Genomic DNA, 22261 nt, shown 5'->3' with positions numbered 1-22261 from the left:
ACAATCCCTTCCCCCACCAGCTGGCAGTGCTGGGCCTGATGCACCCCAGGGCAGGGTTGCCCCTCCTGGCTGCCAGGGCACACTGCTGGCTCCTGTTCAGCTTGCTGTCGACCAGAAACTCCAGATCCTTCTTTTGGGCTGCTCTCCAGCCTCTTGTCCCCCAATCTGGGTACATAGCCAGGGTTGCCCCATCCCAGGTACAGAATCTGGCACATGCTCTTGTAAAATTTCATGCGGTTGTTGACTGCCCAGACCTCTAACCTGTCAAGATCCACATGCAAGGCCTCTCAATCCCTGAAGGAGTCAACAGCTCCTCCCAATTTAATGTCAGCTGCAAACTTACTCAGTACATCTTCAAGTCCTGCATCCAAGTCATTTATGAAAACACTGAAGAAAACTGGCCCTAAAATAGAGCCCTGTGGAACCCCATAGTGACTGACAGCCAGCCTGATGTAACTGCATTTACTGTAACTCCTTGATCCTGATCCATCAGCCAATTGTTCATCCCTTTAGGATGTCTAGGATAGAGTAATAGAACAAAACTTAAGTCTGCGTGTGTATCAACTTTTTATACTACTCAGGACTTCTCAAGCCTTGACCACATAGCAGAAGTCTTGAGCTCAAGCCTCCATTCTGTTATAAACCAGATGAATACCTTCAATGTTTTTCATTATCTGACTGAAAACAAATCAGCATCAGCTATTGACTTTCACTTTCCTCTCTTAAAACCTGATGCACATGGCTAATTCTTGACAGTTCTTTGCTTAATGTGATCCAGCCAGTGTACTTTGAATACTCGTCCTTTGGTCCCCTATTTCTGAGGAGTCAACTCTAAGTTTCAGCAGTTAATATTGCCAATAGCCCAATTAAATCCCATGTTTCCATTGAATTGGAGACTACTGCCACAGAAACATACCTGTTCTGGAGAGGTGACATAATAATTCTACACTTAAAATATCTGAAGAAGCTATTTCAGTGAGCTGATTTAACAAGTATTCCTTTCATTAAATAAAGAGGAAAGAAACAAGCATCATCTTATAAAATATCCCTGTAGAATTATCTATCAATCTCTGCATCTCTGCCCAATGTGATAGGAATGAAAAAAGAAGACAAGAAGGGACTATGGCTTTCTGAATACAAATTTAATGTCTCATAATTAATACTATGACTAATCATTATGGTAATCTTAATTGCTGAAAATACAGTGAGACTACTCAGTGACAGCAGCTTTCTGTTTATGCTTATACATCAACAAAAATGCGTACATTATATGCTACTAGCAGCAATAAGTACTCATCAAAAATCATTATGTCCCCAGTCGAAACCAAATATGTGCACACCTAATATGAACACCTAAAAGAAAGCTTTGTAAGAATCCAAGCCTCCTTTCCTACAAGGAAATATTATAGACATCAACACCATACAATATCACCCTGTCTGGCTTTACACTAAAGAAAAACTTCTTGTAATACACCAGGTTAGGAGGGAGATAGTTATTGTACCTGACTCTGGATCAGGAAGATCAAGGAAAACTAAGTTTACGGCAGTTAGAGACTGTAGAAAAAAGATATTCAGCCATTAAATGCATTCTAACGAACTTTGAGTGTTAAGATATTACAAGGACATAGAAGTCAAGATTAACTACATACTACAGGAAGAATATTCTAAACATTTATCTTTGAGCATAATGCCTTTTCTACTATTAAAAGCTGATTAGAAAAAACAAAAAAAACCCACCTACTATCTTTGTTACCAAACACTTATTAAACCAGAAGCATTCATTCCAAAACTATGGCCCAGACGAAGAGCTTCAGAAAAACAAGTGTTTCATGACAATTTCAGAAGTAAATTTCTATGTCCTCGAGAGGCCAGAACTGATCTATTAGTATTTCTGAACCTCTAGTACTTAAACAGTAATCATTAACTGCAGCTACAAGTAATCAGACGTTTACCAAGTTTCGGAGATGCCAGTTCAAACTACAATGAAACTTAAGTGTCAAATATCCCTCAAAATCCATGATCCTTAATGAAAACTGAACTAAAATATCACACTAAACTTTCAGAACTGTACCCACATTTTGTTCTTTCCCCAACATTGTGTTTTTTTCTATATCCTCAAGAGACGCAAGAACTGAAAAAAACCCACAGTGATTCAACTCCAAGAAATGTCAGACAGAAGACAGGAAAAAAAGCCATCTATCTGTAAGAGTTCCAGTGTTACACACTTCCTAGTCAGAACATGAGATGTTCCTGAACTTCCCTTCACAAAGTGCAATATACAGAAACATTCCAGCAGCAATGTCAGCATTGCTATAATCTTTCACTCCAATGCCAGAACTGGAATTCAAGCTGCTGAGATATGCTCTAAAACATTTTTCTAGATCTCTGTTGGCCCACCTCTTTGCTACCATCTTCCTATTTCTGCCTGACAGATATATCATGCTTCTCACAAGTGAACACAAGACTTTGATGGAGTTCCTGATCAGAAGCCGGTACTACTAGACTTACACAAGTATATTCAAACAGGTATGTGTAAAGGCTGCTGTTATGCATTGAACATTCCTGAATAAGTCAAATCTTGAGCAAATTTAGAAGTTTAATCAGTTTAAGAAAGACCTTTAAAAAAAAGTAATTTCTTTTACTTTTTAGGTGACTACAGCACCTGTCATATATCTAAATATAAAAATCTGCTTTCCAAAAACGCACTGTTCATATAATCAATCCATCCACGTTTTTTCAAGCCAATATTTTCTGAAATTACACAACTATTTGTAAACTGAAGATTAAGAAAACATCTCCATTGTCATCCTCAATTCATCTTGAAAACATGTTTGGTGGAATAAGATTAAATACTATTGCTCTTGTACACTTATGTGCTACAGAGAAGAAAGAAGTCCAGAGGAGGGCCACAAAGATCAGAGGGAAATATCTTATACAAAGAAGGGTTGAGAGAGCTGAGTGTGCATGTTTTCTGTTACATACCTGGACCTTGTAAGACTAACTGAAAAGCTACAGCATTATTTTTAGGAAGGATTAATCAAAATTAATATATATAAAATTCTGAAAGCTGCAAAGAACAGATTTTTTTTCTTTATTTTGTATGGCTACTTCATTTTCAGATTTCATCTGTACGTAGGTTCTCTGTTATCAGCATAATACTGTATCTCTAAGCATTAGGAAGAAACAGCAACAAATATCACACTTCTTTGTTCAGAGGAAGAAGTAGTAGAACATTTTCTTCAGGAAATGTTATTCATATTCAGAAAGTCAGAAGTCAAAGAAATACTACTCTCTTTCCAATGCAAAGTGCAAGGCCTTTGTGACGTATGCGACCTCCTTTGCTAAGTTGTTTCTGTGTTATAGACTGACTCCTTGGAAAACAGTGCCTCTTCCACAGAGAAATTGTACCCCTGTGCATAGAAACCTTGAGTGTAATAGATGAAAAGCTGCGTACTGCAATCTCCAATGAAAACAGCCTGTTTTCTTATTAGGAACTCTCCACCCTGCTTGTGTTGCACTGATATCACTAACTTAATATTAAATGACCTAATAGAATTATTTGCTGTACTCATACTTGCTTTTGCTAAACATTAGCCTACAACCACAGTAACACCCCTAAAACATGAAAAGATAGCAATATTGGAATAGTACTTACTGTAATCACAGCCTTGCTCAGACAGATAGAGCCTCTGCAGCCATATTCTGTTTCATCTTCAGACTTGTAATAACTGAGTGTGTTGCTTTTCAGAACTACCCATCGATCTTGCCACCCATGAATATAGTTGGTCCACTGTAAAATAAATAAATAAAGATCTGCTAGTAGAAGAATAACAATAAAAGAATTTTGTTGATATTTTAGGCTTTTAAGCACCAGGAAAGAGTTCGTAAAAAGTTTTCTTTTTTTAAAAAAAAAGTTCTTCCCTATTGAGATCATTCTTCATCATCTCAGAGCTCTTAAAAATCTCTTTTGCAAACCACAGAAGTAAGGTGCTAAAAAGCAGTTGTTTCAAAAGAACAGTAAGATAACAGATGTCTTGGTTGCAACACTGTTGCCAAGGCCACTTAAATACAGGTATCAAACACACCGATAACACATTGTGGAAGGGGGAGGGGGAAAACCAAACATTAACCGCTAAGCTCAGTTTAGCCATCTGACTTAAAATTTGAATTAAACAAAAAGAAACTTAAGTAGAACATGGAAAAAATTCTTCCATATACAAGATAATTTCTACCAAACTGATTCTGATGAAGTTTCTCATTATTTTCATGTAAACACACATGTACCATTATCCCACCAGTATAGCATATAACTATTATAGTGTCTAGGGTAATCAGTTCTTTATCAATTCAATACTGCCTGCAGATATTGCTTTAGGTTTTAATTCCATAACCACTTAAACATTAGGAAGATAATTGCTTGTCAGCAGACTTCCAATCATCCTGATACTACGATTTTTCTAGGGACTAGACATTCATATATGCAGTGAAATTTACATTCCAGGAACAAGTCCTGGATACATCATACAAAGATCTACTTACAAGTGACTAATAGAGTCCTGCTTATTAGCACGTTATATTTGCTACGGCTTCCCAACAGAACTAAACTGCACCCTGTAGAAGCATACAGCACAGAGTATCACAACTGTTCTGTAACTCTGGTCTTCAATCACAGGGCAAAAAATAACAAATTAGATAATAATATGAACAGGAAAAAAAAAGCATTGAGAACAGTTTTATCATGCAAGCATTTCAACATGTTCATGACAACTGTTCTTTGATAAGAGCTACGAGAAGCAAGTTTAAAACATCTTTTTAACATTTAATTCTAACCATTACACACCATTTTGTAACATATTAACAGGGAGGGGGAGCATGTGGATTAATGGGCTAGTTTCTACATTATACTACATATGTTAATTAATGCACGTCCCATAACTGCATGTTAACTATAATAAATAACAATAACGAGTGCTAAGTACTAAGAAGGAAAAACAAACTATCACCTGAGAAATTGCTAACCATTTTCAAGCATAGGTAGGACACTACATTTGCTTGCCAAAGATAAAGCCTTTTACAATCTCCTAATATATCATATTGCTGAGTTCAGAATCTCTCAAAGAATGCCTCAGCTGAGCTTAGTACACGAACTGGCAACACCAGCCATCACTGGAGGTATTAGCACTCACTGACTTCCTCTCTTCTGCTCTGTTATATTCCTTGCTCCTACCAGACGTAAAATACAGAGTCCAAAGTTATCTTGGGCAAAAGAGCAAGGGACAGGGAGGAAAGGACCTTTCCTTCTTTGACACAGTTAAGTGAGGTAAATATAGCAGTCAGTGTTGCATTTGCTGCTGCAATCAACATTTGCTGTTGCAATCGAAATGTCACACGAATTAAAAGACGCCTCGAAGTATACTTGATAGAAAAAAAGGTCTTGGCAAACAAAAGGCCACTGCTTAAAGCATGTGGGTTCCTGTGCATCAAAACATTTCCATGTCAAAGTTCTCTGGATCCACCTTAAAACTGTGAGCAGGAAATACAATGGAAAAAAACCTAGAGTTCTTAAACATTTAAAGAGACTGGTAAAACATACTTATTATAAGCTTCTCTTACCAAATTATTCCCTGTCCTTTAAAGCCTTCTCTCTTTACCAAGGGCAGAACAATTGAAACACTCCTGAGCAGACAGAGAGCTGCTGCGTACTTTCATCGATTTATAATGTAATTATAGACAGTAAGTTTTTAAAGACAAATATATGCTTAGTAGTAAGTTTGAAACGGTACCATTTCGTTTTAATTAGTTCATCTCAGGTATTATTGAGGCATCAACAAAAGGTAAAATTATCCCTCAATATTCACTGCAACAGGTTTCACTGTTCTCGAATGCATGACACACATGACCGCGCGACGAGATTGCATCCTGTGTTCTCACAGTAAAGGCACCATCAGCTACTCTCCACAACCATCTAGAACCATATAAAGCTTGCACATACGCACATTATGAATTTACAAAGAGGCCGTGGCTTCACCTGTTACTCCGGTAAGGAACAGCACCCAGACTCAGCAAAGCAAATAATTCGTCAACATTAAAATTAACTACATCTCACAAACATTACAGTTTCCAACGGTGAGAATCACCTAACAGAAGGAAAACTTCGTAAAGGAAAAAAAAAAAAAAACCTACCCTACTAAACCAAATCACCGTGTTTTATCTGAGCCAACACCTCAAGTCTGCCTCACCTTCTCCCTCCCCATCCACTAGAGACGAGGGGATCTCACGGATGAGAGCCACGGCCTTTCCTCTCTCCTCCCCACTCCCCCCATCTCCGGGCTTAGGCACATTTCCAGGCTGGAAGCCTCCTGCAAAAAGCAGGGCAGCGGCCCTGCGATGCCCCTTGTCTCAGCCCCCGGGGCCGGGCTGTGATCTCGGTATCCCATGACCTGCGCCTTCGGCAGGGGCTGATGCCTGCCCCCACCGCACAGGACGGGGAAAAGAAATTCGCAACGTAGCGGTTTAATTCTGACGGTGTTTAATTGTTACCGTGAGGGTACTTTCTGAATAAATAAATAAATGAAGAAAAATTTGATGTCACGCTTATTAATTCTGCACACAACTTTAAAATCGCCCCCCCCCCCCCCCCCCCAAATAAGATTTCCCGGTACCACCCGACGCATACATGCAAGTCATCTCATTTCCAGCGATAAAAGGAGAATAAAAAAAGAAAAAGAAAAAATAAAAGAGAACAGCAACGCTGGTAGTTAAAAAGGGAAGCGAGCCCTAGTGCCATTTTCCTTCCTCTGCCGCCCCGATATCTCCGGCCGCAGGGGCGCTGGCAGCCCGCGGGCAGCGGGGGCAGCCGGGGGGGGCTGAGCTCGGCGCCGGGGGGCAGGGGGGGGCCCGGCCGCCTTCCCTTCCCTTCCCCTCCCTTCCCCTCCCTCCCCTCCGCTCCCTCCCGCCCGGCCGGGGCCGAGGCCGCGCCAGCGCCTCCCGCGGGGGCTCCGGAGCCGCCGCCAGGCCCCGCGCGGGGAGCCGCGTCCCGGTGCTCGCCGCCTTCCTCCTCCTCCTCCTCCTCCTCCTCCTCCTCCTGCTGCTGCTGCTCCCGGCGGCGCCTCCCTCACCTTGCTGAGCACCCCGCAGAGCTCCACGGGCAGCCCGAGCTCGGTCTCGGGGTCCTCCTCGGAGCCGGAGGAGTTCCAGCTCTGGTTGTCCGACATGGGGACCCGGCAGCCCGGCGGCCCCCGCCCGCCGCAGCCTCGGCGTCCTCCAGCCCCAACGGACGAGTGGCGGCGGCTCCGGGCTCTCCTCCTCCTCCTCTTTTCTCCTCCTTTTTCTCCTCCTTCTCTCTGTCTCCTTCCCCTCCCCGCCCCACCTCGGCGCGGCCCCGGCCGGCGGCAGGAGCCACAACACGGAGGTGGCGGAGGGGGGCGGGGCGAGCGCGCTCCCGCCCGCCGCTCACTCCGCCCCGCGCGCCGCCGCCGCCATCTTAGGCGAGGCGGGTGCGCGCCGCCGCTCCTCGCCCGCCCCGCCCCGCCCCGCGCGGTGCCTGCCGGGAGTTGTAGTCCTCCCCCTTCCCTCCCTCCCGCCTGGCGCCATCTTGGCCTCGCCGCTTTTCGCCCTTCGGGGCCGGGTGCCGCAGGGCTCCTTTGTTAATCAAGGGAAGCGCCTGGGCGGCACTCCGTGAGGGCTGGGAGAGGCGCCGAGGCTCGCTCCCCGCCCGCGAGAAGCGCTGGGTGCCGCCGGCGGGCGAGCCGCCAGCCCTTTCCCGGGACAAAGATGGCGGCGGCGGGGCCGCAGGAAGGGGCGGGAGGCGCTGCCCGCTGAGGTGAGGGGGGGCGGCACGGCCCGGCCCGGCCGCTGCCGGTAACGGGGCTCCGCTGTCGGTAACGGGGCTCCGCCGCGCCGTGCCCGGCCCCGTCCCGGCCGTTGTCGGCGTGTGGGGGCTGCCCGCCCGCTGCGGGGGGCAGCCGAGCCACAGGCGGCGGCCCGAAGCCCGCCCGAGCCGTGAGGTATCCGCGTCTCGTGTGCCTGGCCGCTGGTTCTGTAGGCACGGGGATGCAATAACACCTCTTCGTTTTTATGTATTTTTTTGGGCAGTTCGGTGTTATTTCTTCGCCAGAGCTCCACCCGAGGCGTACGACTTTGCCGGTATTTATGGAGGTAGTAATATTTCTGGAAAGAAAGCGAGTTCGTCGCTTAGCAGCCTGCGAGCCGATACAGGGACATGGCAGGAGCTTCGTATTTGTGCTGGCTCATCTTTTTGCTTATTACTTATTATTTTCTTTTGAAGCTTAAATAATTTCATTCAAACCTACAGCATCAACGTAATGACGCTGTCAAATTTTCTCTAACTCCCTGTGACAAATCATGGCGTAATTTTTCCATGTTACGCTTCTTGAAAGTTTCCCTTGAGGACTAGCTATCGAAAGAGCTCTTGCCATCAAGATACCTGTCTAAGTGCATTATCTGTATATGGGGCAGCTAAAATTTAAATAACTTTAACCGTCTCAGTCGTTGGCATTAAGATACTCACCATGAATGTACATCTGTGGCACTGAGTGAGTGGTAAAGCAACATAATTACCCTCAACAATTAGAAATAGAGGGCAGTCGTAGACGTTTTAATACTTGTTTAATCATTGGAATGCACAGAAATATTTCTTACCAGTTCATTGTGGATACTATTTTTGACAACTTTCTAACATAGAAAGTTGTTGAGAAATTATGTTCTTTGCTTCAGTAGCTGTTTGGAAAGAAATGAAGGTATTTGTCCTTAGCATCTGCTGCAATGTACTCCAAGTGTTAAGCAAACAGGATGTCTGAGTTTTATATGTGTGTATATATATATATGTATGTATGTATGTATATGCATGTATAAGAACAATTTATAGCTCTTCTCAGCAGTATATTGATAAAGTTAAGTGGCATCACTTTTAAAGGTAGCTCTTTTTTCCTCATTACATTCTGAATTTATTTCTTTATCTGTTCTCATTGAGAGTAGGGAGTGAAGAGACATGTCTGAACAAGCCTTTTGGCAATGGCAGTGATGTGTACTCAGGTAGCCACGCACCCTCGCATTTTCTGTCTGGGATTGTCACCATAGTTGCAGATGCTCTTCTTGTTCTCTGCTTGTTCATTTTTATATCTGCCACATATTCCTAACTTGTCATCACCTTTTTTTTTTTTTTTCCATAATGTCACCAGCTGATGTTCTTTAAACAGGTGTATTGAGATTGTGACTAACCTGAGACAAATTACATCTTCTTGCTAAAGTTCTGACCATCCTTTTCATATACGACTAGTTGCCTATTGCTTTTAGTGAGATTGGGTCACATCTGCATGGGCAAGTACTGTGGTGCAGTGGGAGTAGATGTGCAAAGGAAAAATTTGGTGCTGCAGATCTTCAGTTCATCCTGTTTATATTTTTAGAGGTTTTTCTTCAGACTAGCTCTAGTCTGGTCCCATGTTGGGAGTCTCCATTAGCAATTGGAATGCATCAGGTATGCTCTGGAATTAGAGTCTTCCAGTTAAGTGTGAGAAGAATCTGATTTGCATGCTTCGAGGCCCATCTGTGATGCAAACCAAAGCCACAGTAAATGAAGGTGATCAAACTGATGCACTGATGTTGACTACACGCTCTGCTGTACCTCCTCCTGTGCCTTTTCCACCGAGCCTTTATTTTGTGCTTCATTGCTGTATTCATTCTTCCATCACAAGCTCTTTCTTGTATCCAGCCTTTATTCCCAATGTATTAGATTGTGAGCAGTTTACAAATCACCGTTATAATCGGAAGCAATCATCACCTTTCTTAGAATACTGGAACAGATGCTATTGTTCTGTATTGCTGATGTACTAAGTGTAATACAAAAATGCATTTTTGGAGTTTTACTTCTAAAGATGTTACTTGTAAACATCATTAAATTAGTCACTTTATAACTATCTGATTTTTTCTTGCTTTTTATATGTCTTTTATTTCCTGTATTATTTATTGTACCTTCAGCTGTGGTGTGTTCGCTGTATGTTACTAAAACACTTCCGTCATTAGTGTATTTTTTAGTATGTTCATGCTGGTAGTTAAAACTTGTTCTCAAATATAGGACTATTTTTCTTAAAAGATTTTTGAAGGAATTTTGTTTGTTTGTAGAAGAGCATATTGCCTAGCAATACAGGCTCTCAGATATAAATGATTCAGACTTTTTTGTAAAATAATTGTAATCTCTGTGTTAGGATTTTTGCTTTTAAGTAAAACATTTAAACAAAAGATGACTGCTAATTGTGAATATATAAACAGTGAGCACATCTCTGTAATAACACAATTGCAGGTAACTTCACCACTTCTGATATATTTCTTATGGATGAATGTTCATAATAGTTTAGTTCCTTTATTATTTTCTTTCTGTCTTAAAAAAAATAAAGCATTTGTTTCCAATAATCTAGAAATACAAGGAAACATTGGTTAAAAACTTGCGATTAGTCTTTTTCAGTTTAGAAGATTCTGTGAACTGTTGAATAGAGACAAGAGAACATATTCACAGCAGTCTTTTTCCCTTGGAATATACTCTGAAGACTTAAAACCTTGAGGTTTTCAGAACATAGCGATAGAGGAGCTGAAAGCAGGATTTGCAGCAGAACCGTACCACGTCTTGCCTGCAGAAAATTAATAGGGGATAGATAGTCCACTTGTTTAGCTTAGCTGGTTGTGAAGAACTATTCAAATAGTTTAATGAATGGCATACAATATGTATTTTGACATTTTTATTTTGGGCGTTGTCAGAAGCAGTCTCTTTCTGTTTATTGTGCAGTGTGAATTAATTTTTAAAAGGCTTGGATTGTCTGTAATTTGCAAGCCAATTATTTCTGAAAAGACATAATTCTAGGGCTCTTTTTTGAAAGCCAGTTCCTAGGTACTTGGATAGGATCAAAGTTTTCATAAAATTTGTTGTGTCAGCCAATACTTGAAAAATAGTCCCATTGGGCTGTCAGCTTGGGTGGGCACTCTGAATTTTAAGTTCTGTGAATCTTGGCCCTAAGTGTTATGCTCAGCGTGATTAATTAATCACATACCTCAGCTGATTACAATTATAAATAGTACTTAGATGTTTCTTAGGAGATTATCTATTCCAGAGAACTAATAACATTTTATGATCCATTGAGACAAAGCAGTGACACAGTAGCAGTTTTGAATATTGCTAGTACAGAACCTGGGTGGTTAACATTGTGTATGTTTACCTGCTAATAACACTGTTGCACAGTTCTGCCTGGCAGCTCTGTTTTTTTAATCCCTATGGGATTAAAATTGACATGAGTCCTCTTCTGGGGACTGCTGAGTATCTAGGGCTCTAGTAACTACCAACCCACTTGTGGCTGAAAAGAATTGATCCGGTAGTTCAGAAGGACAGACTGATGTGCTTGCTTGCACGTGTCTGTTGGTGGTTTCTCCTGCTGAGAAGCAAAGACTGTAAGAGCAACTCATACTTAAATTATTGGTTGGGAAATGTGTTTTTACAAAGAATTAAGAGTTACAGAGTTTGTTAAATTTGCCACTGGCTGCAATGTTTCCTTGCTGAATGAATACTCAGTAAAGACAGGTGTAATAAAGACTTTTCTGCTGCAAATGATATAATGTAACATTCCTGGTCAGGATAAAATTCTTAAATCACCCAAGTAGTGGCTCAGTCAAGTAGAATGAAATCAAATGCACTACTGGAGTTTGTAGTGTAACCTTTTAAGTATTGGAGATGTTAAAAATATAGTAGTGGGTTTGAGCTTTGCTAGTTTGAATATATGGTTGTTCTTGTCTTAGAAAGTCAATAAATAAAGCAAAGCATTTGTGGGAAAGCCATTGTTCACTTGGCCTGGCTCCGTTGTGTTAGTTCCTATACCCAGCTGTCATAGCTGGGGTTCTGTTCTTTAATGATGGTACTTCAGGCAGTTACGCGCACAGCCTAGATGAAGATGCTTCTGTACAGGGAGTGGAATAAGAATTGTTGCTGTGTGGCCACATGCTCTATCTTAACTAGAAATTTGGGGGAGGGGGGAGGAATGTTGTGCCCATTTGAAATGTTGATTTGAGTGAGTTGTGGTCATAATGAGAAGGTCTGTTGTAGTCTGTTTATTACTTTTAGCAGTGTTTCATTAGCACCCAGCAGCTTTGTTCTGAGGTGGCCCATGATGTGGTTTCTCGCAATAATAATTTCCAGTCCAAGGGAGACATTTGAAGGGTTGGGTTTGAGAGCTACTCTTGAATCAGTCTGCTAGGCTTCTTTGTTCTGAATTTGTTTTTTCAATTTTGTTCTCTTTAAGTATTTTTCAGTGCTTGGCCCAAAACAATGAAGTAGATAGAGAACATATTTCATGCTTACTTGTGAAGTATTGTCTGTGATCCTTGTTTCTGTCCAAGAGTATCTTCATTCACTTAAAGAAGAGTTTGTTTTCCACATCTTTTGTCAAAATAGTTGTCACAAGTATTAAAAAATAAAAAAAGGAAAAAAAAGAAAAAAAAAAGAGGGGGAGGGGATGAAGGAGAGAAAGCCTGATCTCTTATATTTTGATTTGGTGTATATATAACTTTCTACGTGATGTTTTTGAGTATATTTTATATTTTACACTTATGTAAATGAAAGTTTTGGCAAATAAATGATTTAAGTTTTCCTATCAAAGCTCTAGAACCAGTAGGTGCTGGTGATTAAGGGTATGTATATCATTAGTTCATGTTTTTTAGTAAAGGAAATTGCTTATGACAGTAAACTTTAATTCCATCTCAATTAAATGTAAAGTGACTGCAAAGGGCTGTTGTCAGTGACTTTTGTAGCATTCTCACTAGAGAGGGACGCTAATTGAGCCTGCATATTTTCATTCACGTAATTTAGCTTGGCTTATAAGATTTTTGGTTCAAAATCCAAATTGGTTGGTGCATTGTGGTGAGATACTGACACAGAAAAGTTTTATGACAAGTGTATCTCTTGAAAGAACTTGTAATTGCTTCTCAAGTCTTCAGCTGCTGAATTACCCCTTGCACTGAAGATGTGTTGAAGTTGAAGCCAAATATTTCACTCATGTTTCACTTCTGAGGGTCTTCTGAACACTTAGGAAGCATTTCAGGAGTTTCATATTCTTCACAACCATATTCTATGTGGATGTTATTATTTTAATAATTGTTTGAAGCATGATATGGAAGAAATCTTTTCCATTCCACACTTGCACTGAGTGCTCTGAACTTTTCTAGTACTTGATAGTGGGTCATTTGTAAAGTTTTCATAAGAAAAAGTGAAGACCAGGGATCTCACTGTATACAGTGATACTTCAAAGAAAGAGTTTTGTTTTCATTTTTTCCTTCTCTTTGAAGTTTTTGGAATAGTACGAATTACAGAAGCATTTATATTTTTGAGCATAGTGCAAGCCACAGTACACTTGACCTTAGCCAAAAGTCTGGGAAGTGACCCTTTATGGTCAAAACTGGGTGAAGTTGTTCATCTTAGCTAACTGTTTATTGTGCTTCCAGTGGTTTTTCATAGAATCATTTAGGTTGTAAAAGACCTCTAAGATCATCAAGTTCAACTGTTATAGCCCTTCTCTGGACATGCTGCAGGGCCTCGATGCCCTTCTTTTAGTGAAGGGCCCAGAGCTGAATGCAGCACTCGAGGTGCGGCCTCACTAGAGCCGAGTACAGGGGGACGATCACCTCCCTGCTCCTGCTGGCTGCACTATTCCTGACACAAGCCAGGATGCTCTTGGCCTTCTTGGGCATGCTGCTGGCTCTTGTTCATCAACCAACATCCCCAGATCCTTTTCCTCTGCACAGCTTTCTAGACGCTCTGCCCGAAGTCTGTAGCACTGCATGGGGTTGTTGTGGCCAAAGTGCAGGACCCGGCACTTAGCCATGTTGAACCTCATCCCATTGGCCTCTGCCCATTGACCCAGCCTGCCCAGGTCCCTCTGCAGGGCTTTCCTGCCCTCCAGCAGATCACCATTTGTGCCTACCAGGGTTTTGTCTGTGAACTTACTGAGGGTGCCTTCAATCCCCACGTCCAGGTCATTGATAGAGATACAGAATTGAAAGGTCTTAAACAACTCCTGTTAACATCTTGACCTTGTCACTGAAATTAAAGGTAGTATTTAGTTTCTTCTGATACAGGCTGCATACAGTGACAGAATTCCTGATATTAGCTCTTCACTGAGTCTCAACACTTGTATGCAAATGTAACTGTTATAATTTTGTTTTGTTCTTGCTAAAATAAAAATAAAAGAGCTTAAATAAAGGAATGTCTAAAACGCTTTAATTAAGAGAAAATAGGAAGTTTCTTTTGGGCTTGTACCATACCAAATGAGATGTCAGATTTTCATGAAATGTTGCTGGACTCTTCTTGAATTTTACAGAAATTGAAGAAACTATTTACAAATAATAATAAAAAAAAATAGATCCTTATTTTAGCTATCCCCCAAAAAAGGAAAATATTTTTTTTAAAATTGTATAGGAAAGAGTCTTTCATAAGTGTGTTGCTATTTGCAATGTCAGTATATGTATATTTTTGCACATTGTATATTTTCCCACTGTGAAGACTAACCGTGGGCAAATTAGATACAAAAGATGATCCCTTACATTTGTTGTAGATGTTTTGATTCCTTTGAGCTGCAGGGGAGGTAAGCAGTTGTGTATCTTAGTAACTTTGCATCTGACGCTTTATTTCTTTTATTGGCATGAGCATCTGTGATAGCAAAGATAACAGATTTTATTTTATTTTTCTTTATGAGAAGTGGTACACAATTTACATGCATCAGATCATCATTCAGTGTGGCAATTTCTTTTTCAAGGTTTTCCATGCAAGTGTCCCTTTCTATTCTGAATATTACTGCTCAACAAGTTGTTACACTATCAGTGAAAGGAAACAGTTAACATGTTTTGCCAGTGTTAATGGTTTGTATAATAACACTGTCTCCACTGAACTGAATAGTCACAGAAATATAGTCTCAGATATTCTATGATTTTTCTCCACCTTTTTGTTTTGCCATTAACTGCTGGCATTCAGTGCCTAAGTCTTCCTCTTACTATTTAGAAGCCCCTGCAGTGGCAAATGGAAAATTGCATCTGTTGCGTAAAAATGATTCTACTGCTTCTTGTCTCTATCTCCAAATCACAGGAATAATAGGATAGTATTTAGCTGTAGAGTGCCCTCAGACTTCTGATTTCACACCCTATTTACTTGCTATGACACTGCAAGAGATTTGATGTGCCCTGTTTAAAGGAAACGGCTCATTCTTGGGGTGACAGCATGCCAAAAATGTATCACAAATATGTCACTGTTTACCTAGACATTTCTGAGCCAGTATTTTGTTAGACTCTAAACTTTTACCCGCTTTTCCAAGTTGATTTAGCCAAAACTTTTTAATACTATGTCATCACAAGCTAGCTGCTTTCTCTGGGGCAATTTGCTAGTAAAACCTGTATCTTTACCAGTTTCTACACTGACATTGTGTTCAAGTTTTTTACAGTTTTTCACATGGTGCTTCTCCTGCATTTCCTTTAAATATATATATGTATTTTTGTTTTGGTAGATGATCCACTGACCATTTTATCTGTCAGTGTTGTATTTGTTGTTTTATTGACGTTTCCATGATTCATTTAAGTATGCTAAATATTTAAATGTATTATTTTAGGCCTGTTACTCTGAAAGGAAGATAATCTCCTGGCTCTATTCATGTTAACCAACTGATAATTGCATCAGTTGTTATTCATCTTTTTCCTTCTGTACACATTTAAGCTTCAATGGAGCTTCAATGACTAATATCATGTCCTTAAATAAATATGTTCCTCTTAATTCCAGCTAAGGTATTATTTGGCATTTATTGTCTGGTACTAGCAATGTATTTTGTTCCACACATGAGGCTGAAAAAATAAAATACTTCAGGAGAACAGCACTTATGAGACTTTTTTAAAACTTTGTTTTTTTTCATCACTGGATCATCATGGTAATTTTTCTTCACTCAGTATATAGCAGTGTGAGAAAGAAAGCTTTTGACTTAAACATATGCATTGGTGTTCAAAGCCTTTTCTATAACACTGAGCCTTTAAGAGTGGGCTGAATGAAGGATGGGAAAGATTTGTACGTGCAAGGGATAAAGACCCTTCTTCAAGAGTATGAAACAGCTAAAAAAAAAAAAGTTGCAAAGACTGGAATAGGAAATGGAAGCAATACCTTTGTGTTCATGCCAGCTTCTTGAAGTAAAAGAGTGATAAAAGAACCAGGGGGAGTAGTGGAGGGGAATTTACCTTGGAAAAAGCCTTTATTGAGAATTATGCCCATTACTTACCAGAGATTGCAAGTGACAATGGAATTATTGTGGAGCTAATTGAGATGGGGATGTGCATGAGCTTGAGATGAAACTTGGAAGAGATGTGTGTGTTGCAGTGTTTTTTCCTTCGGTTGTAGTCTAGCAGCCCTGTTCTCGTAAATGTTTATGTTAACTGTAAGAGATTGTCCTCCTGTAAGTGGAAGATTAATGAATGTTTCGTCATCATTGTCTTCTATTTGATAGATACACACAAGAGCTATGAAGCAACTCCCATTCCCAGTTGCCACTATAGAAGCTAAAGTGCTGCTGAAGGGTCAAGAGAAGAGTTCCGGTCTCTGCATCTCCAGGTACTTACTACTCCTTGAAATGCAACAAGCTGTAGATAAACACAACCTTACTTAACTGGTCTTAAGTCTTTGGAAGGCATCAAAATAATCTAAATTAATGGAATATGTTTAAAATTGCAATACTTTTATCAGAATATTTTTAAGGGCTTTAATAGCTGACTCCAGTTTGGCTACAGTGTTTCAGGAGGTGATCTTCAGGAAAAAAAAAAAAACATTGCAGCATTGATTTTAAAACGTCAGCCATGTGGTTCTTTCATCACAAAAAATCAGCTCTAAATGTGAAAATACATAATGACATTCTTCACTTTGGTCGATAATGAGTTCCACTTAAGTCCTGGAGTAATAAAAGCAGCATTTTAAAATACCCTCTAGACAAATTGTAACACTATTAGATCTGTGTAGTTTGTGGTTGCATTTAATAGAGTTTCTCTAAGTGTCTGAAAGGGTGTGGTTCCTCCCAACAGGAAGGGCTCCTGTCATATGGAGCCGCTTGAAGAGGAAGTTCAGGAGCAAATGTGCTTCCTGCATGAAAATAAAGCTTAAGTTGTTTATGAGTCAGCAACTTCGAGTAGGAAGAAGGTCCTTCTCTATGCTTTTCCAGTAATAAATGTGTGTTAAATAATTCAGGACAATATCAGACGCCTGCTTGGTTCAATCCAGCAAAAATAAGACCACAAGGTCATGCTACAGAGGTTAATTTTGGTTTGTTCATTTTTAAGACAAATTTAATATCTAAACAATGTACCATGTAATTAGAGCCTATAGAAGGTTAAACTATTTACTTTCATAAAGCATAAATGAAGATGTCTCACCTATCAGAGGCACCTGTATGTGGAAAAACTATGGCAGCACTTGAGTAGGAAAAGCTTGTAAGTTCCATTAATTGGATGCCATGGCTCTACAAATTAATGGAAAAAAATGATTGTAGGAATTTTACCCTGAATTAAACAATAAGGTTTTATTCAAAGCCTTTAATTAAAGCTATCTGTTTCTAAAAGATGAGCTGTAATTCTAAAGAAGTTTTGAATTTGAGTTAGAAAACACTGGGAAAGTTTACATGGTTTGTCTCAAGCAGGAACGAGGACTAAATGAACAATGGATTTCTACAATCTAAAATTATTGTTTCCTTTTTTTTTTTGTTTTGTTTTGTCATGTAATAGTCTAGCAGGCAGCATTTTGTGTTTAAGACAGTACTATTTCTTCCAACAGGATAATATACAGGCATAACTGTCACGTGCATGTGTAAGATGCTAGCCTTTACCTGAATCTAGTGGTGCTCAATTATTTCTGTAAGACAGCTTTTAAAAGAGTTTTTCTTTAAGTTACTCAAAAAGTAAAACCTAACTGTCTCAAAGCTCTGTCAGAATTATAGATGGCTTTATTTGGTGGGTATAGGAGGCCAGCCACTTTACACGAATATGTCTCCGTATTTGTGTATGTCTTTTTTGTGAATAAGTATAACATGCAGCAAATTATTTTTGTGTTGGTCAGCTGGAGCTTAGAAACAAATATGATTTAAATTATTATTATTTTTTTTTCCAGGTATTAAGTCTTTCGAGTAGTACTTGTTTTCAAGAAATACTATGGACAACATGAAAAAAGTTGATGACAACTCTAGTAATGATGGATTTCTGCTTAGAATGGGCCTCAATGATAACAAAGCTGGAATGCAAGGCTTGGATAAAGAGAAAATCAATAAAATCATCATGGAAGCTACCAAGGTTGGTTTGATTACTTTTTTTTTTTTTTTCCTCCCAGTGCTTCAACTCTTTCCCAACATCGTAAGCCCCTCTTCTTCCCATCCCCAGATTTTATCCCTCACATGTGTAAATGGAGCTTTTAAGGAGAAATGCATGTGTGGGGAGGGAGTACAGTTTAGCATACCTGTGGATTCATGCACAGAGTCCTAGAGGAACACGACTGAATCCGTCGTTAGGTGTTCCTTTTTTGCCTGAAGCAGTATATAAGTAGCACTGCATTGTTCAGAGGTATTGTGAAGATTTCAGCTTCTTTAGGCCTTTTTTCCCCTTTCCATTCCTTTTGCCTGCCTCATCACCCAAGTAGATCTACCTCTGTTGGTCACCTTTCCATAGTTGATGAAGTTGATGGGACCGTATTTTTCTAATACTTTCACTAGAATTCTGTTGTCCCTGTCTTTTTGTCCATCATAAATGGTACTTGAGAGAGGTGGCTAATAGTATGTGGCTTTGTATCAAAGACCCATAGAGGAGGCCACAAATTACAAGGCACTGAAATATTATTCCTCTTATTTTTTTCTCTGATCCTGCACATGGGCACATCAAGGCTTCCATTGATTTAGATGTTTCATTTACTTGTTCCCTGTTTCTTGAAAACTTGTCTCTTTGTCATCCATATGCCTCATAACAATATTTGGAAAAAAAAATATTTCTGAAGAACAGTTACTGTTTCATCACCTGTTTTGAAATGGAACAAGCTGTAAAATTGGCTCTCAAAACTGATATACAGGCTTCTCTGTATTAGGATATATTTCTGTCAATAAAGCAAGGGAATATAGTACCAGGTATAGTTCAAGAAATCTGAAAATAAGCTTCAGTTCTTTCTGAAACTTTTCTTCTTTTGCAGTCCTTTCAAAATTAAACCTACAAACCCTAACCCACAATGGTATTTCAACAAAAACTTATGTAATTTCAACTGTGAAATATTGCAAGAGGTGTAAAACAAACAAACAAAACCAAAATAAAGCATAACCCCCCCTGCTTTAATAACAATCTTAAATATTTGTGTTGCTTCCCACACCAACATTTTGGTATCAATTTCTTTCAGTGAGACTCTACAAGTCATGTTTCATTGTAGAGGGGAGAAAAGATGATATGTATATCTGATGAAGAAAGAAAATGCACAGTAGTTTCTTCTAAACAATAAGATATGACATATAGTCTTTCTATTATTTGTTTTTATCATTATTATAAAAGAGAATATTTTTGTTTTTTCATGTAAATGCCTGGTTCTGATTTGACCGTTCTTGAATTCTTGGCGTCAGTTCAAGTTTGGTAGTCAGAGACTTTGAACTACAAATTTGTCCGCTTCTGCTGATTTTTATCAGCTGGTTCAACAGAACATGGTACCTCTTCCTACAAATGTTATTTCTCTTGTAAGAGAAAAATATTTTATTTCCTGGTTATGAGTTTTCCTCTTTTCCATATCATTGCATGTCTTTGTTTATTTGTTATGAGTTGAGAACAGGGAAGTCACAATGTGCAATCTCTACATTGTTGTCTTTGTATGTTTTCGTTACATCTCCTCTTGTTCATCCCTTTCCTTGAAGAAGCAATTACATAATTAAGAGGAATTTTATGCCTATTTGGTTTTCATCATCCTCTTCTAAATAGCTTCGAATTCTGCAATGCCTTTCAAGATCAAATGGTTAGTTAAATACCCACCATTAGAAGTGGACTTTACTTTTATAATGCCATTATTTCCATGATTCAACAGTGTGGAAGTTTGACAAAATGCTTAAAACAAATTTTTTTTTGAGCTTTATAAGCCTTATTTTGAGGGTATTGTAAATAATAGTTTGTCATTTATCTACTATTTCAGATATTTTATTAATTTTTAGAACAAGTTGTGTTTTTTTTTTTTTTTGTAAACATAGCAAGTTCTCTAAATTGTCTCTTACCATTAGAATGGGTCTGAGAAGGAGAAATGTTTGAGAAGAAGGACTTATTTTTGTCATGTTAGGAGAGATGTGTAAAGTACCTGCGTTATATGAAAATCCAAAGCATGCATTACTGTCTTATGTTTTCTGTATCTAAAGATCAAATGTTGTTGGAGGAAAAGACAAAAAAAAAAACAACTTACTGTTTTTGCAATTTTCTTCAAGGGTTCCAGATTTTATGAAAACGAACTTAAAAAAGATCAACAGGTTAACCAACGAATTGAAAAAATGATGCGGCTAAAAGAGAAAATTACACAACAACAGCTATTGAAAGCGCAGTTGCAGGTACTAATCTTGTGAAGACCTTTTTTGGAGAAAATAGCAAATAAACATTTCGTTGTGTTGTAATATACTGCAGTAAATTCTGTTGATAAGCACAATGCTGGCTGTTGTTTTGATGTTAGTCATGCAAACAAAAATTTGCACAGTGTCTTAAGGATGTAAGCTTAATAAAAATTTGCTGGAAGAAGATTAAATAGGTTCTAAGACCTAACTAAAATGTTTTTATTTGAATAGAATGAAGAAAAGTAATTCCCGTTCTTCTAAGTCTGTACAGTTTAAAGGGATGTCATTACGGTTTATGGAAGATTCATTAAATACTTTGTTAATAAGTATCATGGAAGTGTTGTCTACTTTCTGTTCTTAGAACGTGTTATTTTTGTGTAGTAAGACCTGCAATGGAATGAAGGTGATCAGAGCTGTCAACTATTCTGGATTAATTTATTCCTTATTGATGCTAATTAGTAAAATAAATAAATAATAGTAATGGCAAGCAGTCACAAGAAATACAAATATCCTAAATTAGAAAGATGAAGGAACTATTTTTCTTCTTACATGCTAATGAGAAGCATGTGAGAGTAGTATCGTAAATATTACTGTGGGTGAAATTGTTTAAAGAAAACTGAAACACCAGGTTGCACGCTATACATTCTTAGACACAACAAAATTAAAGTTACTTGTAGAGGCTTAATTTGCTTCTTTTTTCATTTGTACTGTGATTCAGTCTTTAATTACATGATTGCATGCTATTTTTCCCTAACAGGAAAAATTTCCTGTTTCATTCAGTGAAAAGTGCAATGTTCACTGAGTGAGCAGTTAGTCATTATTTACTCTTGTCCTCATTGTTCAATGGGTGGCCCAAACCTTATTTGTTATACACTAGTCTAATCCATCTTTACATGCAGAATTACCGACTTCGTTGTAGGTTTTTCTATGTTGTACACTCTTTAAATTATTCTTGCAATACTCAAGCAAAGTAGAATGATATTTTTGTTTTGCAGATGAAGAGCTGAGGGAACAAAAATAAATTAATCACACCCATTGATTTTGAAAGCCATTGTGAGGACTACAGGTCCTGATCTTTGTTGTACAAGCTTTTTATTTGTTCACTGTAGATTTGAAGATCACATTGCTAATTAGATGCCAGTTTCTCAAATTTGAGCCCAGAAGAGCTTGTAAGAATAGTCCCTCTGAAAAAATTTTGTTATTAACCTATATGCCTCAGCTGTTTTTGTTATTTTTTAGCATGATTCAGTTATGTCTCTGGTAGTTATTATTGTTAGTTTTCGGGGGTAGCATTTGAGTCATTTAATTATGAAAATTATTAAATTATGAGGCATGAAAACATACTTTCACTTCCATCCTTCTTTCCAACAGAATTTTTTATTCTACAGAGGACAGGATTTCTTATAAAATGAATTACATGGGTCTTATAAAATTAGTATATGGGTATATAATTAAAGAATGTGTAGTGCATATAGTGAAAGTCAACATATTTGAATTGCTTTGACTACCTTTGTCTTTCTGAACTTGATTCTTTGATCTTCCAAAATTAATGTTTTCTTTTAATGATTTAGATGAAAAATGCTTCATATAAAAGCAAAGAAACTTAAAAAGAGAAAATACTTCATGTGGTTCTTACTAAAACCTAC

General features: G+C 38.8%; 2 protein-coding genes across 7 annotated transcripts in view; one reads left to right on the top strand and one right to left on the bottom strand.

Moving 5' to 3' along the window:
• The window catches only part of CERT1 (ceramide transporter 1), a 79032-nt gene extending 71675 nt beyond the window's left edge, over nt 1-7357 (bottom strand). For both annotated transcript variants that reach the window (XM_068667507.1, XM_068667508.1), the window contains exons 1-2: nt 7119-7357; nt 3656-3790 (exon numbers count right to left, since the gene is read on the bottom strand). In XM_068667507.1, coding sequence (XP_068523608.1) covers nt 3656-3790; nt 7119-7214 — 231 coding nt within the window. In that variant the 5' untranslated portion in view covers nt 7215-7357. The remainder of the gene's footprint in view (nt 1-3655; nt 3791-7118) is intronic.
• A 211-nt stretch (nt 7358-7568) lies between these two features.
• POLK (DNA polymerase kappa) overlaps nt 7569-22261 on the top strand; it is a 35131-nt gene continuing 20438 nt past the window's right edge. The window contains exons 1-5 of one of the 5 annotated variants that reach the window (XM_068667505.1): nt 7829-8006; nt 8095-8145; nt 16530-16633; nt 18176-18354; nt 20496-20615. In XM_068667505.1, the coding sequence (XP_068523606.1) occupies nt 18217-18354; nt 20496-20615 (258 nt within the window). In that variant the 5' untranslated portion in view covers nt 7829-8006; nt 8095-8145; nt 16530-16633; nt 18176-18216. The other 4 variants (XM_068667503.1, XM_068667504.1, XM_068667506.1 and 1 more) reach the window with 4 other exon arrangements.

This window comes from Anas acuta, chromosome Z, assembly GCF_963932015.1.
Source record: "Anas acuta chromosome Z, bAnaAcu1.1, whole genome shotgun sequence".
Classification (NCBI taxonomy): Eukaryota; Metazoa; Chordata; class Aves; order Anseriformes; family Anatidae; genus Anas; species Anas acuta.
The sequence above is the reverse complement of the archived record's forward strand: the minus strand, read 5'-3'. Positions and strand labels throughout refer to the sequence as shown.